Source organism: Serinus canaria, chromosome 6 (genome assembly GCF_022539315.1).
Source record: "Serinus canaria isolate serCan28SL12 chromosome 6, serCan2020, whole genome shotgun sequence".
Lineage (NCBI taxonomy): Eukaryota > Metazoa > Chordata > Aves > Passeriformes > Fringillidae > Serinus > Serinus canaria.
Window position 1 is genome coordinate 16,725,623 of NC_066320.1, and position 15,210 is coordinate 16,740,832.

The 15,210-nt window shown below is 41.6% G+C and overlaps 2 protein-coding genes across 3 annotated transcripts; one reads left to right on the forward strand and one right to left on the reverse strand.

Moving 5' to 3' along the window:
• The first annotated feature begins 246 nt into the window (after positions 1-246).
• On the forward strand, positions 247-3,977 carry BLOC1S2 (biogenesis of lysosomal organelles complex 1 subunit 2). 2 transcript variants are annotated; one of them, XM_009087355.4, is made up of 5 exons: positions 247-382; positions 1,183-1,299; positions 2,072-2,191; positions 2,687-2,791; positions 3,350-3,977. In XM_009087355.4, exons 1-5 carry the CDS (start codon positions 331-333, stop codon positions 3,379-3,381), a joined length of 426 nt encoding a protein of 141 aa, XP_009085603.1. In that variant the 5' UTR covers positions 247-330; the 3' UTR covers positions 3,382-3,977. The 2 variants fall into 2 exon arrangements, with proteins under 2 accessions (XP_009085603.1, XP_009085604.1); XM_009087356.4 differs by lacking the exon at positions 247-382 and adding an exon at positions 601-772.
• Positions 3,978-6,595: 2,618 nt separating this feature from the next.
• Positions 6,596-14,222, reverse strand: LOC103813961 (cytochrome P450 2H1-like). The gene is made up of 9 exons (XM_009087352.4): positions 14,003-14,222; positions 12,868-13,030; positions 11,868-12,017; positions 9,916-10,076; positions 9,527-9,703; positions 8,954-9,095; positions 8,481-8,668; positions 7,880-8,021; positions 6,596-7,407 (listed from the first exon to the last, which is right to left on the reverse strand). Exons 1-9 carry the CDS (start codon positions 14,177-14,179, stop codon positions 7,226-7,228), a joined length of 1,482 nt encoding a protein of 493 aa, XP_009085600.1. The 5' UTR covers positions 14,180-14,222; the 3' UTR covers positions 6,596-7,225.
• Positions 14,223-15,210: the final 988 nt, after the last annotated feature.

Genomic DNA, 15,210 nt, shown 5'->3' on the forward strand with positions numbered 1-15,210 from the left:
TGCTCTTGCAATGAGCGCTCCGGTTGCGGTGGGAAGGGGGAAATGAGCGCACTGACGGCGCAGCCGCATCGGGCACTGGCCCGGCGCTCTCGGTTCGCTTCACTGCCTGTAACGGCTGGGGCAAAGTAACCTCGGGCCACGTTTTACACCTGGGTACTTGTCTCTTTCCTGCAGCCGCGTCCCCGCAGTGCCGCACACCGCATACCTGCCGTGGCCGCCTCTCAGAGGCGGAGGCTCCGGGCGCTCCTCCTTGCGCCGGGCGCAGGGCGGGCCCGGGCCTGGCGCGCGCTGGAGGAGGCGGCTCCGGGCCGTGGGAGCTGCTGTGTGCCCATGGCGGCCGCGGCGGAGGGGCCGCCTGAGGCCGGCGCGCAGACCGCCAAGCGTAAGGGACCGGGACCGGGGCCGGGGCTGGGGCCGGGCGTGCCCCGGGATCGCGGGGCGGGGCGGGACCGGCGCGGGGAGGCCGCGGCGCGGGCAGGAGCTCCCGGCGAGCCCGCGGCCTGGTGTGTGGCGGCTGGGCCGGGCCGTACGTCTGCTGCCGCTGCTGCTCTGGGGACCGGCCGGGTCCTGCCCCTGCCGCCGCTTCGGTCGGAGGGAGCCGCCGGCCTCGGGCAGCCTTCGTGTGCGAGCCGGCAAACGCTGCCGACGGGGGAAGGAGCGGCTGCCGGGTTGGGGAAGAGGTGCCGGACTGCTCCGGGGAGGGGCCGAACAAGGGCAGAGTGTGGAGGAAACGGGTTTGGAGAAGAAAAGCGGCCATTGCCACTTTCCGCAGGTGGGGATCTGTTGTAGCCCATATGAAGCGGACTGGGGCTGCGGTGGTTCTTCTCCGAGTCAGTGTCTAGAAATAAACAGCGGCACCGTGCGCAGCCACTCAGAAACTCTCCGCAGATTGCTTCGCTGTCTAGCCACGAGGGGGACTAATACTTGTCAGTGTTGTCAGGCTGGGTGCTTGTCTCTTGAATGCTCCCTAAAGTATTATTTGGAAATAATGATGCTGCTACTTCGAAGAAGCTGCCGTGGTTTGTTACCCCTTAAGAATGCGAAGTGTGAGAAAGGCAACTTACATGGAAAGTGGCTGTAGGCAGCTTGAAGGGGGAAAAAATGGGACCATGTAATCTTTCTGTTGTGCTTCTAGACTTGCTATAGTTTGTTTTAACTCTGTAATGTCTTTACCTTGAGTAGAGGACCCTGCTATTGAAACTGCAGAGGAAGCTAAGGAGCCAGCGGAAGCAGATATCAATGAACTCTGCAAAGACATGTTCAGCAAAATGGCCACTTACTTGACAGGTGAACTGACAGGTAAGGCACTGCAATACTGACCTGCAAATTCTTCTTTCTTTTCACTTGTTTCAGAGAACTCTGTTTCATAGTTTGTCTAAACTGTAACTATTTAGATTGCATCTGGTAAGACTGGCAGTCAAAATTGGGCACATTGCTAGGCTGCTAAGGACACTGAGATTAGTTATATTAATTTAACAAAGTCCCAGAATAGCACAAATATTTTTCAGAACAATTCAGTGTAATATCAGCAGCTTAAAAATAATTATTTCTCATCTCAGAGAAGTTTATACATGGAAAGTCAATCTAATAAAAGCAGTGTAGTTTAAGACAGAGTAGGAGGGAGGCACTACAGGGAGTGGAGTAATTTTTTTCTTGAGAGCAAGGATCATACACGTCTTCCAGTGCTTATGCTTTGGAAAAAACTGCTGTGCAAAATGCATGGCATAGACTCTGATTTTGAAAGCACTTCTGGTTTGCACAGACTTGAAGGATATATGGTACAGATTACCAGTCTGGATTTATGCTATCAGTTTTGTAAATGTAAGTATCTAACTGACAGAATTAGGAGTAGAAATAGGAGGACTTAGTAATTTTTTTTCAAAAAAAATTCATCAGTGCAGTTGATTTTTGCATACACTCTTTGTAGAGTGTATGCTAATAACCTGTATTGCCATCTAAACTGTTGCGCTTCATTTGGCTGTTGGTTTGAAATCTCTTGTCCTCTTGAAGAGTCTGCACACAATTCAAGCCGCATCACCTTTAATTAAAATATACTTTATTTTTTTTTAAGCCACCAGTGAAGACTACAAACTCTTGGAAAACATGAATAAACTGACTAGCTTGAAGTACTTAGAAATGAAAGATATTGCTATAAACATCAGTAGAAATCTGAAGGATTTAAACCAAAAATGTAAGTACACCAAATAAGGTAGGGGTGTTATGAATGGTGCATTTGTCTGGGAAATAAAAGCATTTTGGAGTCAGAAGGTTCAGACTCCATTAGTGCTGAAGGAAATAAAACTCACTGATATAGGTGTGCTGCTATGCAGTGCCAGTCTTGTATATTTCTTAACAGCTTTAGACTCTGTAGACTACTGTAAGAGAAAATTAATCTGAATTTGTGTCTTGATTTACCCAGACTCTGAATCTGATAGTAATAACGCTTTTTTAAATTCATGTTCTCTTGTTACTTGTGTTAGAGGCTAGACAGTGCTCTTAAACATTTTATATTTTCCTGGAACATGGCTGTCAGAGTCACCACTTAATTCTGGGGCGGGTCAGAGGGCACCTTTTGAAGTGTCCTATCTGAAGAATTTAATAAGGAATTCTTGCATTTCAAGTGTGAACTGTTTCTTGGAAGTGCGTTACTGAGAACTGACAGATAAAATTTTAATGCTTTTTTAAGATGCTGATCTCCAGCCATATCTGGAACAGATAGACCTCATTGAGGAACAGGTCGCAGCTCTGGAGCAGGCAGCTTATAAACTGGATGCATATTCCAAAAAACTTGGTAACTATTGTCCTCCACTGTTAAGACCTAGCAGCAGAGTGCCTTGCAAGAGGATTTAAAAAGAATGAAAGAATGTAACTCTGTTTTGCTTAACAAAGCTGAGGTGCAGAGTTGCCTATGCTGCTTTTGAGCACAAACATTGTGTGTGAAGTGGTAAGCATTGGGAAAATATTTGTGTAATGAATTATGTTACAGTGGACTAGTACAGGTGTTGTTAAATTACTGCTTATTAGTGAGACTTGATTTCTTTTTTATGGTAGGCACTGACTTATAATTTAAAGACTGATGTTTAACCTTGCAAATTGAGGGATTCATAATGTTCCACCAGCCACCCAAGCCTTCTTGGCTTAAATTAATACTATTGTCTGACTTAAGCACCAGGTTCTTAAAAAAATTATTGTACAATTATATCTGCCTAAATGCATTAGGAAAAAAAAGATCCTGAATGATACAAAATTAGTAAATATTACAAAATTATCACAAAATAATAGTAAATTAGCTTACAGGATGCAAAGCTTTTACCTACCCAATACTAAAATACTATTTTTCCTTCTGCAGAAGCCAAGTACAAAAAACTGGAGAAACGATGAAATACAATAGTCTGTAAGCTGGAGTTGGGCAGTGAATCGGACTGATCTCTGGTTTGCACAACAGCAATTCTGTATGTTGACAATGATTTGTTTACAGCTGGCATGGAGATTGGGACTTTTTCCAGCTATTGGTAGGCTGTATTCAGGCTTAAGGCTGAATATTATTTTCCTCTTCTCAAGGACTACTGTTGCCTCAATTTTGGAAAGAAAAATAGAAGCCTGTCTTTAACTCATGGCGATATTGGCTATATGTGTGTTAGTCCTGTTTTCCACATGAAATACTTGGTCTAGGCAAAGTCTTCCATAATCTGTAAAGACATTTTCCCGTAGTAGCAGCAGGACCTACACTTCAATTTTTCCTTCATTGAGCTCTGTGTTGGGAGGATACCTGGACCTTTGGACTTAATGGGTGGAGTATTGAAAACACTTCATTTTGGTGTCCCCTTTTATCTGTTTGAAATAGAGAGACAAATTTATAATAACCTTGCTACGTATATTTCTCTGAAGTCTCAAATTCTGTTGGAAAGATTACACAGGCTGGTTTTTTTTTGTATTTTTTCAAAGGGGTCTGTTAATAAACTTCAAGTTACTAGGGATGATAGAATGTGTTAAACATTCTATGTTTTTAACATGTTTTAAACTCTGCATCAAGTATTCCTGCAATTACATTCTTCGATTGTCTGGACTGCTGGTGAAGTTTCAAGACATATTACTTTATCACATGCTCAGTTGACTTAGCAGACCCTTTCTCTACTTCACGAGTGAATTTTGATCCTAGTAGTTTTTGAAGTGGCATGCCTACCACAAAAAACTCCTTCTCTACTAGGTTAACAATGTTCCAAATTGCTGATTTGGCAGAGCCCTTTGTACTGAACAGTTATTTGTCTTATTCCAAGGATATTTTTTCTGTACCTGTTGACCTTAAGTAATTCAAGCTGTTTTTTGAGTGAATTGTAGTTGAAGACAGTAGGAGTGCTGTATGTAGGAAGGAAGTGGTTCAAGAGTGTTTAAAAGAATGTCTGGTTAGGTGCTAGTGTGATAAAGATCATCATGGTGTCAGGCTGTGTACAGCCACTGTTTAGTCAGGATGGACACTTTTCCTTATTGCTCTTTTTGAAGAGTGAAGCAGATGACTTTTGAGAGCCTTCACCACCACTTTGAAAATCCTAGGTTTGATATAGAAATAGCGTTTCTGTGCTCGTGGTATTACCTGGCAGGACTGCGGGGGGACACAGGGAGGCGCTGTGCCAGCAGGGAAGACCACAGATCCTGCAGGAAAGCCATGGGACAGACCATGTCCTGTTCCTCTTGAAAAAGTTGCTTTTCTGTGTATACAAAATGCAGTGCCATTTTAAAACTACAAGGATGACAACCTCCAGGGGCTATGAAGATGGAAATCATTCTAGCCATGCATTGTCACCAGGTGCTCAGTGTTTTCCGGTAAGAAAGGTAAGAAATAGTTGCTTCTCAAACTGTTGAGTATTCCACCTCCAGGAAGCAAAAATGAGACAAGAGGCTTGTCCCACAACAGACTTTCTTTTTGAGAGGAAATTTTAGAGATGGTCTTCCTGGCTGGCTTGAGGACTGTGTGACAGTGGCATCCTAGTTAGGCTAAGAGCTGAAAGCTATGTTCCCAGTTGTGTCTTTGAGTAACTGTGATCCTCCCTGCCTAAGGGACCTCTGTGTCACTGGTAGAATCCACATCATGTCAAGGATGGCAGGTCCTTGGAGAGTAGCACCATGGAAGAGACATAAGTGTGTGTGTGAGCAGCATTGTAGTGGGGAAATGTATAGTCAGTCCAAAAGCAAAGCCACAACTTGATTACTGCTCAGATGTTTCACCTGGAGAATCCCTGAGAAATTCCAGAGGAGGTACAGAAGGAGATTAAGTCTCAGAGTTCTCCTTTGCAGCATTTTCTGGTGCAAAATAGAGTACGAAAATAGTGGTTTCTTAACAGGAGGAAAGCAAAAGGGAGGGCTGAGAGTCCAGGGGCAAAGTGTGTCATCAAAATGGTCTGCAAACCACTTTGGAGATGAAGGACTTCTTGGTGGCTTAGACTGCAACTGCAAACCAGGGGATGAAAATCAGCCTAGCAAATAATAGCTCTTTTAGAAGAAGCAGAAATGTTCAGTTCCAGAGGAGAGATATTTTTTCCCAGCATCTTAAGACAGTTCTGCCCAGCTGCTCTAACAGGCTATTCTGAAGTCATTCAAGTTTCAGAGCAGTACTTTGTGGAGGTATCCACAGTGTTCAGAACCACGGCACATGGCTTTAGCCCTTCTCTAATCCCAAAGCCCACTTCATACTATGGTGGAGTCTCTAGGCACTAAAGCTGTTTTGCTGATCTACATTGGTTGCCTCCTTGACTTGTCAGCCTGAAGAAAGATAACTGGAATAAGAAAGCTGCTCCCTCATTTGTTATGGATATTTTAGTCCTGGCACAGCTAAAGAGGAAGTACAGTGCTTTCTTCTTTTTATCTGATGAGAAAATTTATTTCTTTGATTCTGTGGAATTTGTGGCTTTTTGCCTTTGCAATACCATGCTAGTAATGCATAGTATATCTAGCTTATTAATTTTTGAAAGGAAGCAAGTTCTATCTGTTTCACCTAAACAGTTAATGGCATTGTGGTAATATTACAGTTCTGTCTTTTCCCACATAATATTGATTCAGCTCTCTGTCTTCACTGTAATCTCTCTATATTATACATTGTTGGGGATGTGATCAAGACAGGAAATGCCAGCCATTGTTCTGTACATACATTGATCTATACATATACGCTATTGATCTGTACATATATGACCTTGGCAAGTCATATAAACTATTTATGATTTTTTTTCCTGATTCTAACATTGCTTTAGTGATCTTTATGTACTTCATAAAATATTGGGAAGATGCAAGCTGGCATTCATCTAGGAAAAGGTACTGGGGAGAATCCTGGTATTATTTAATTTGTCCTTTTTCTCCCCAATGAACAGCTCTGTAACCACAGTTGGGGTTCTGATGGGTCCCATAAAGTCAGTGCAGCTTTATCCCACATTGGGAATGGACACTTGTAGATCATTAACCAGCTCATTCTTCAAGCCATAGTACATTTCATATGACTGGAATGAAGCAGTCAGATGTGTACAGGACTAGAAAGAGATTTTGGAGTATAAGCTATGTGGACCCTGGTTTTTCATTGAGATGTTCTGGAATATCAGAAAAACAACAGTTCAGTATACTACTTCTTTATTTTGCAGTATAAATTGTAATTTCACAAACCTTCATTGTAATCACAGAGGATAATCCATCTGCCCAGTCATTGATAAACTCTATCCCCACCACAGTAGACAGTAAATATTGGGTCACAAATACAATAGATGATCATTATCTACCACAAAAAAACCCTTGTTTTATGTTTGCCTTTACAAATAGATTGCAAACAAACAGAAAGTACAGAGAGAGGAACTTCAAGCAGAGTTTGTAAAAACCCTGGAGTACAAGCATGTATTCCAGCTGGAACCCATCCGGTATAGGGACAGCAGCAGCAGGGCTCTCAGAGAACTACTGCAGACAGCCTGGCATGTCAGGAACCAGACAGCAACCACCATAGGGTGAGGTAGATGCAGAGAAGAATCTGTAATTTTGCACAGGGTGCTGCGTCCTTCCCTGTGTGATTGCCTACTCTGTTAACAGCTGGCTGTGGTGATTATAAAAACATCATACAATTTTCTTTTCTAAGCACTTCTCTCTCCATAAAGTATCTACCAAATGGTCTGAGTGTTTCATTCTCAACAGATGGGACTGACTGTCATTCAGCCAGAGCACTCATGAGTTTGGGAGCTGGAAACTCTTCACTTGGCTAACGTGGAACAAAAGAGACCTCATAGTCTCGGGGCAAACTTGCCATGCTGGTGATTATTGGGCTGATATCAATGTCTTTGTGATCCACAACGGGCTTCAAAGTAAAGTTCTGCAGGATGGATGTTAAAAATATGAATATCTCCATCCGGGCCAGACCTTCTCCTGCACAGATGCGTTTTCCTACAACCAAAAGAAAACAAAGAAAGAGGTCACAGTGGAGTATTTTGCTGATGACTGATTTTAGCCAGAGTTCCATGAAAATTGAGACATCTCAGAATGCACATGCAGCACTGCAGTATTTTGGGGAAGCGTGAATGAGACTAGGAACTAAAGGTCTAGAACAATGAGAGTGTGTGAAGGCAGTTTGCAGGCTCTGGTTGCTCAAGTTCTGCTGCTGTTTGATGGTTTGAGAAACAAGTTGTGTGGTTGAGTCCCACTTCATACACATCTTGTAGAAGGCATTGGAGGAGTTCATGTTTTGCTAAAAAAGGAAGTCAGCTGGAGCTGTAGTGCAGAGGTTAGAGCTTCCCAGAAGTGACTCTAGCAGATGTCACCTGACATTGTTGTACAGACAATGGTGATGGAGCCATGAAATCTTCAGAGAGATTTCAGGAGAGGATGGTCTGGGATCTGAAATAGCAAGAGGTCTTACCTATAGAAAATGGCATGAAGTGGTCACTCTTTTTAAAGGTACCATTTGCATTCAAGAAATGTCCTGGGTCGAATTTTTCTGGATTTGGAAATTCCTTGCTATCATGTAGGACAGAACTCAGCATAGGGAATATCATAGTGTCCTGAATTAGAAAAAAGAAAGGTTCAGTGGAGACATGTTAAAGTAAGGAGGCACTAAGAAGTTCCCAGAGCTGAACAGAAGGGTAGTCAAAGTTTAACCAGTTTTAAATGAACACTTAATGCATGAAAATATATGCCATTGTTATGGCAAAGATGTTTTTTAGTGAGTTTTAATAGAGTCTGTTTAGAGTATTCAATATTGCTTCCAAATAAATTGCAACTTTCACTGATATGAAAAAAAACCCAGAAATATCTCCCTCTTCATATAGGGATGCAAAAGTATTTTCTTCTTTTTTTCTAATACAAGGGATTGGACTCAATAACTTCCAGAATCCCCTTCAAAAAAAAATTTCAATTCAGTATCACATTTCAATTCTTTTGAAAATAAATAAAATATAAAGAACAAAACTCATCATTGTTTTCAAGAGATTTTGACCTTTCTCAAACACAGTGTAACAGACCTTGGGGATAAAATAGCCTCTGAACTTGGTGTCTCTGATTACAGCATGTGGGACATTAATAGGAAGGAAATCAATGTATCTCTGGATTTCATGGATCACAGCATCTGTAAAGGGCATCTGGCTCCGATCCAACATGCGAGGGCTTCGGTCTCGGCCAATCACGGCATCAATCTCCTTTTGCATTTTCTCTGTTGAGAAATCAGTAAATGTTGAATGGACAAGTCCTCCATCTGTTTGCCTGAACCTCTCTCCATATATACAACAAAATTTGCTTTTAGCATGCCAGGAATATATGATTATACTTAGTACTAACATCTGCTTCTTGTGAGGACAAATAAGACTTATACACATTTCCGCACTGCAAAAACATACTTTCTTAGTCAGGGGACTATTGCCACATTTAGTAGTGGCAGGAATTGTCCAAACTGATCCCACAACCTATTAAAATGTTTTAAACTATTTATTTCCATTACCTACTATCTCTGGGTATTTATGAAGAATCAGAATTGCAAATCTCAGTGTGATGCTTGTGGTCCCTGTTCCTGCAAGGAACAAGTCGAGTGTGGTTCTGCTCAAGGTATCAACGGTGAATATTGCATCATCATTCCCTTTCTCCTGCAAGAATATTTGGCAGAAGGCTTTGAATGACAAACCCAAGAAGTTTGCTTAAAAAGAAAAATCCTGTACCCATAATTTAGGTTTATCTTTAGAAAGATCATCTAATGTTCTTTCAAAAATATGACACTCACTCTCCAGAACACCAACATTTATAATAGATTTACTAAATAATATTATGATATGGAAGGAGCATTGAATTATATTAACCAGATTGGTCTTCAGCTTTCATCACTGGCTCATGCTGTTAATTCTGTGTTTAAAAATCCTTGATAAAAAAATGGAGAGGATAAAATGAAGTCAATGTGTCATGAAGAGCAAGTTCATCTCTGTATTTGCAAAAACCCAGTGCCCCATCACAAGTAAAAAGAAGAGATCTGTTTCAAGTAGTGATTTCCATATAATCTAATAAATCTCTACTCTTACATTACCTGTTCCATTTTATTTAGAAAAGCATCAATAAAATCTCGAGGACAAGTGGGGTCCAGGGTTTTCTGGTGTTCTGTTACAATATCTGTTGTAAATTTATCAACTTTTTCAAAATTTTTTATCAGTTTTTGATGAGGTCCAGGTAAATAATCCATGACAGTTGGGAAGAAATTATATAGCTGCAAAAATAAAGGGATGAAAAAGCACATTCTGATTAATGTGAATAAACAAAAATGTTCCCCTGATTGTAACTATGAAAATGGGACAGTTAAACTGTTTTGGAACAGTAGGTCTTTCTTACTCAGGATTTTATGGCCATTTGTTTTATGGTTTGACTACATTCAGGGATTTGAATATTACTAACAAATATATTAAATAAAACCAGACACACCTGTATTTGTACAGAACCCTGGAGCGCGTTGTTTTCTTCTATCCAATCAATAAAATTTAGAAAATTCTTGTCCTCATAGTCAAACCGATCCCCAAAGACGATGGAGCAGATGATGTTGGAAACAGCATGGATTAGGAAACCGCCAGGGTTCAGGGGTTGCTCTGCAACAACCACCAAAAAAAGGTATCTTGCTTTCAGTATTTCATGGATCAACCCCCTCCTCTGACACTACACGGTAGTTTAACATTCTCTGGAGATCCAGAATTTTGCCCTCCTTTGAAAGTACAGTGAAGGGCATACCAACTTATTCTTGAAGTGAACTAATTTCACTCTTAAAGTGGTTTAAGTACCTCTTCTGTCTTGTTCTCAGCAGAACACTGTTCTGAGTGCCTTAGTTGCTCTTCAACTAGCACATGCCTGTCTTACAGACTCTTAGAAACTGCCTAAACATTCCCATAAAATCCCAATGAAACCATGGGGACTTTGCCTAAACCGTGTGTTTATGTTATTGCACTTTACTTACTAACTTTATTAGTAACCTCAGTTATATAGCCCTCGGGGTTCAAATGCCTGTGATCAAAGTCTAGTTTTGATAGCACAGCTGCATGACTCCTGTGCAGAGAATTATGGTGTAAGCAAAAAAGCAAGATTAGACCCAAGAAAGAAAGGCCAGCTATTTACAGACAGTGATAGGGTGCATCCCAAGGGTTCAGGATGAGAAGCAATAACATGAAAAGGTAAAAAATCCTGAAAGAAAAACACAGACTGAGAAAATGTCAGCTTGGTAGCAGACTATTCCAAGGAGAAATAGCACCAGTTCTCTGCCTGACTGGTGGCTCCTTGGCCATTGAAGACTCAGTGGCTATTTCAGAGGTGGTGAGTATATTAATGCTGAATGTAGAAGACACCAGTCATAGCTATTTATTAATTGCATTAAGGGTAAAGAATAGATTTATACTTTTTGGTTGTATATATCTTGCTTGTAAAGCCTTTTAATACACAGTAAAAGATGCTGCAACAAGGTGAGCCAGAGTTAGAGGCTTGCATAAGGGCATAAGAAATATAGTATTACTATAATAGTCAAAAGATAAAAGCAACGCAGGTGAGAGTGTTGTCTCTGATTTATAAAACAAATGTTTATCTGAGAAGCCAGCTTGAATTTTCTAGTGCCTCATGGAAAACAGTGTTGCTTAATCATTCTTTGGATCTAGCTGCTTCCCCCCCACCTTGCAGAATAGGCACACATTGAGGGCTCGCAATGGAGAGGGTGGCTGGTACTGTGCCACCATCGGGGACGCATTTAGAAGGAACACTGACTTATATAGTACTAGAAAACACATTTACAGGTTGAAACTAAGTGGGTAACATTGTACCTTGCCCTCAGAAGCAGCTTATATACCCGTTCCCATTGGACGGCCCCATCAATACTGGGAAGTATTGTCTATTGTTCAGATGGACCCAACCCCAAATATCTGCAAATGAGTTCTCTGATCACCTATTTCTTTAAGAGAAATAGGTGACCAGAGAACTCACTTGCAGATATTTCCAGAGAGTTGCAGATATTTACACAGAGTTGCAGGAGACAAGGTGAAGAAGAGCATGCTTGATTACTTGACAGCATCCAGCACTGTCTCCATGGATTAATTCCTTTAAAGCCTTGGCTCTGTGGCAAAGCCATTCCTTTTGCCACTTCCTGTCTTGCTCCTCAAGCACAATAGGTTAAAAGGTGCTTTCCAACCTCTCTCTCCTACTTTTATCCTCCATACTGTCACAGTGCCTTTGATTTTTGATAATTTTGCCTACTGATAATTTTGCCTACGGAAGCAGGGAGCAGAAACAGCAGCCATACACCCACTCCTTGGGTCATAGATTTTGTGAAGCAGCCCTACACTCCTCTTTGTCTAATTGCAGATATGCAGAGTGTCTCAACAGGCACAAAGTCCTTATCATACCATGTGTTTTCTTGAGCCTCTCCACCAGAAAATGAGCTTCCTCCTGGATTCGCTCCTCAATGCCCTTTTTCCCCATCCCAAAATCCCGCAGGGTGGTGAGTGCAAATCGTCTCAGCTGCTTCCAGGTCTCCCCATTGCTGGTCACAATGCCTGACACAGGGAGGAAAAATAGACCTTCATGATGAAACAGGGTTTTTTTTCACTTTAATGGGAACTATACAGTAAGTACTCAGCCTGTAAAGACACCTCTGTGGAGTTACACTGCAACTGCTATCTGCCCCAAACCATAACTTCTCTGCAATTCTGAAGGTAACAAATTTGATCTATCTGTCACAGCCCTTGAATAAAACTGACTTTATTCCCAGGATAAGAAAAACTATGTTACAAAGTAAGTAAGAAGTAACACTGAATCGGTCTTAGACGCAAGGCCTTTACACTGACATAAGCACTAAATGTTCTGCTGTGCACCTGCAATAGAGCATATCATTACTGACAATACCAGTGGTACTGCACTGTATGTGTAATACCATGGAATATCTGCTATAAATGCCATACCAGGGACTGACCTGGTGAATAATCTCATGACCTAATCTGGACTGTGGCCGTTACTGGGTCAGCCTATGATATCTTATCTTGTTGTGCTGTCGACTTTCCTTTTGCTGGTTCCTTAGCTGTGTCTATATTCAGAATATTTTCAGAAATAGGAGAATGAATGTAAGACCTTAGAGGTACGTTTAATGTACAAAATTTTAGCCAGAGCTTGGAGCATGCTGGAAATGAAAAAGCACTCAGTGAAGCCATCCCGAGAATTTAAATAGTTCTCCAGGGGACCAGTTTATTCAAGGGTCCAAGTAATGAGCTGGGTTTTTTGCCTTTAATTGCTAATTTGTCTGCATAAAAGTAGTAAATGAAATCTATCATGCCCCGCTGCACTGCCCTCTCAGCTGTTCTGAAGCTCTGAAAGCATCTGTTTTGCATGCTGGCATTACCAAGAACATACCTGTGCCTTGGAAGAGTTTTTTAATGAGTGGTAGACTTCCTCTTCCACTGAAGTCATCTCCTTGATCAACCAGAGCCTCTTTTACAACATCATAGCCATACAGCACCACAACCTTTTGTGGGCCCAAATGTACCGTGAAGACAGAACCATACTTCTTACTGAGCTGTGGGAGAGGTGAGCGCAAGGAGCAACATGACAACATCAATGATAATCGTGACATTTGTAGCAAGGAGGTCTGAGGGGTGATGTGTCATTGTCCCAACAATGACATTGGTTAACAACAGTGCAGAGATCTTTCAGTTATGAATTACAGATGAGGGACGAGGGAATCATACAAGAAATAGGGAATATGAATGGAAATGGCAAGTATCCAGTCCAAATCTGAGAAAAGAAAAAAGTCCTCCACAGGGCTGGCAAAGCATTTTAGAATACGTTTGTGCAGGGCATAGTGGATAACAATTTACATGAGCTCTAAAATCAGTTATATAAACAACATGGAAGTAAATGACTAAAGGATTTTTGACCACAAACAGCAAAACTGTCTCTCAAAGGGGTATTTTTGCCAGATGGGTGACATCAGTCAGGGGAGGGAATGGACAGCACAATTCACTTCCAAATGTTTTTACTTCAATTTCTGCACTTGCTGCTTCAACTCCCAGGAGATCCTAAATATCTGCTAGGGAGCAGAGGCAGCAAAATGGAGTAGGGCTCTCCCCCCAGAAAGGGACAGGCTGTGTTGCCAACGTGGTGAGGAATTGAGCCCAGGGAGATTATACTGCAACAGCATCAATACCTTGATTCCAAATCCACTGCAAATTGTAGTACTGTGGTACAAATTGTGAGGTCAGCACATAAATCATTTCACTATGGTCATTGCCAATATATAGACAGAGTTATAATATATGGACACATATATATTTATAGATACACACCTGTAATATATAGACTAGAAATACAATAGATTACTGTGATTATATATAGACTTAATAAACGTGTATATCTGGGAAACCTTTTGTTTCTGTTTAACATTTGGTCGATGCAAATTAAGCTTGTGAATTTAGCTGAGAACAATGGGACTGGACTTTGTTTTATACACCATGAAGACAATGTAGGAAAGAATAAGACAGTCCCTTACCTCTTTCATGCTTTCAGGCAAATTCCATGGGTTTATCTGGAGCAGGTTTCCAACAATGGGAAATGCAATGGGACCAGGAGGCTCCTTCCCTTTTTGAGATCTGCTTCTCCATGTGGCAAAGAGAAGGCACGAGATGCATACCAGCAAGAAAATAGTGGTCACTCCCAGGACCTCCATGGTGGGCTGAGGAAGAGAAGTCCAGTGTGGTGCTGGACCTGCAAATCCATGCTTATTTATATGCTGTGGTGCCAAAGCATGTGGTTGAAATTAGCCAATAGTACCTTGCCATTCCTGTTGAGATATGAGTTTACTTATTTATCTGCTCATGATAAGAATGAATGTCACTAAAGCTGACTTTGTGAGTTATGTAATAGTCCTAAAGCAACGGTAAGTAAGACCTGGCAAAGCCCTGGTAGGGAAACAAGTAAACAAGGGATGAGAGCGTGTGTAGAGAGCAGAAGATGGTAAAAACTGTAGCTTAAGAAGGGGAATGGAAGTATTAATGGAATAAAAAAGAAATAGCTTTCGTAGCTTTCATTACCTTAGGAAGTCTCTGTGTAATAAGCAAGAGACAAAACATTACTCTTAAAGTAATCCTGAATGAGAATCTGCAGAAGATTGGTTATCTCTGTTTCTCTCTGATCTATGAAACTGTTGCTCAAAGACAATGCAGTGGATAATGCTGGCAAGAAAAATGAAGTGTGTCAAACACTTACAGAATATTCTGAGTTGCAAAGGACCAACAAGGATCATCTAGTCCAACTCTAAAGTGAACGGCCCCTACAGGAATCAAACACACAACCTTGACAATATTAGCAACATGCTCTATCATGGTTGAGCTAAGCTCAGTATGAGTTCTCTGTAGCAAAATCTCTCTGGATAGTTCTGTTTGAAACAACTTTCTCTCCTATATTCTCCCTTCTCCCCATCCCACCTTCCCCTCTGTTTTTGAGAAGCTTTACGTGCTACAGCCCCAGAGCCCTAGCAGGGGATGCTCCCTGGGTAGGTCTTGCCCCACAGAAGAGCCCTTGCCTATCATCCCATAGGCTCTGGTCACACTCTGACCACTCTCCTGCTCTTTGCTTCAGACACCTGGGTCTCTGTAAAGCACCTACTGACAATGGATGAGCCTTAAATTGGTGTCAGTGTCTGTTTCTCTTTACACACTAGGGAAGGAGCTCATCCAGATTTTCAGATAACTAAAGTCA

What these genes read in the sequence shown, in the direction of transcription:
- LOC103813961 (XM_009087352.4), bottom strand. Translation starts at nt 14,179, where the DNA reads ATGGAGGTCCTGGGAGTGACCACTATTTTCTTGCTGGTATGCATCTCG. An exon ending in TTCTAAATAAAATGGAACAG is followed by an intron (nt 9,096 to 9,526) that starts GTAATGTAAGAG and finishes ATATTCTTGCAG; the next exon opens with GAGAAAGGGAATGATGATGC. An exon ending in GAGGCTATTTTATCCCCAAG is followed by an intron (nt 8,022 to 8,480) that starts GTCTGTTACACT and finishes TTTCTAATTCAG; the next exon opens with GACACTATGATATTCCCTAT.
- BLOC1S2 (XM_009087355.4), top strand. Translation starts at nt 331, where the DNA reads ATGGCGGCCGCGGCGGAGGGGCCGCCTGAGGCCGGCGCGCAGACCGCC. An exon ending in CGGCGCGCAGACCGCCAAGC is followed by an intron (nt 383 to 1,182) that starts GTAAGGGACCGG and finishes TACCTTGAGTAG; the next exon opens with AGGACCCTGCTATTGAAACT. An exon ending in GAAGGATTTAAACCAAAAAT is followed by an intron (nt 2,192 to 2,686) that starts GTAAGTACACCA and finishes TGCTTTTTTAAG; the next exon opens with ATGCTGATCTCCAGCCATAT.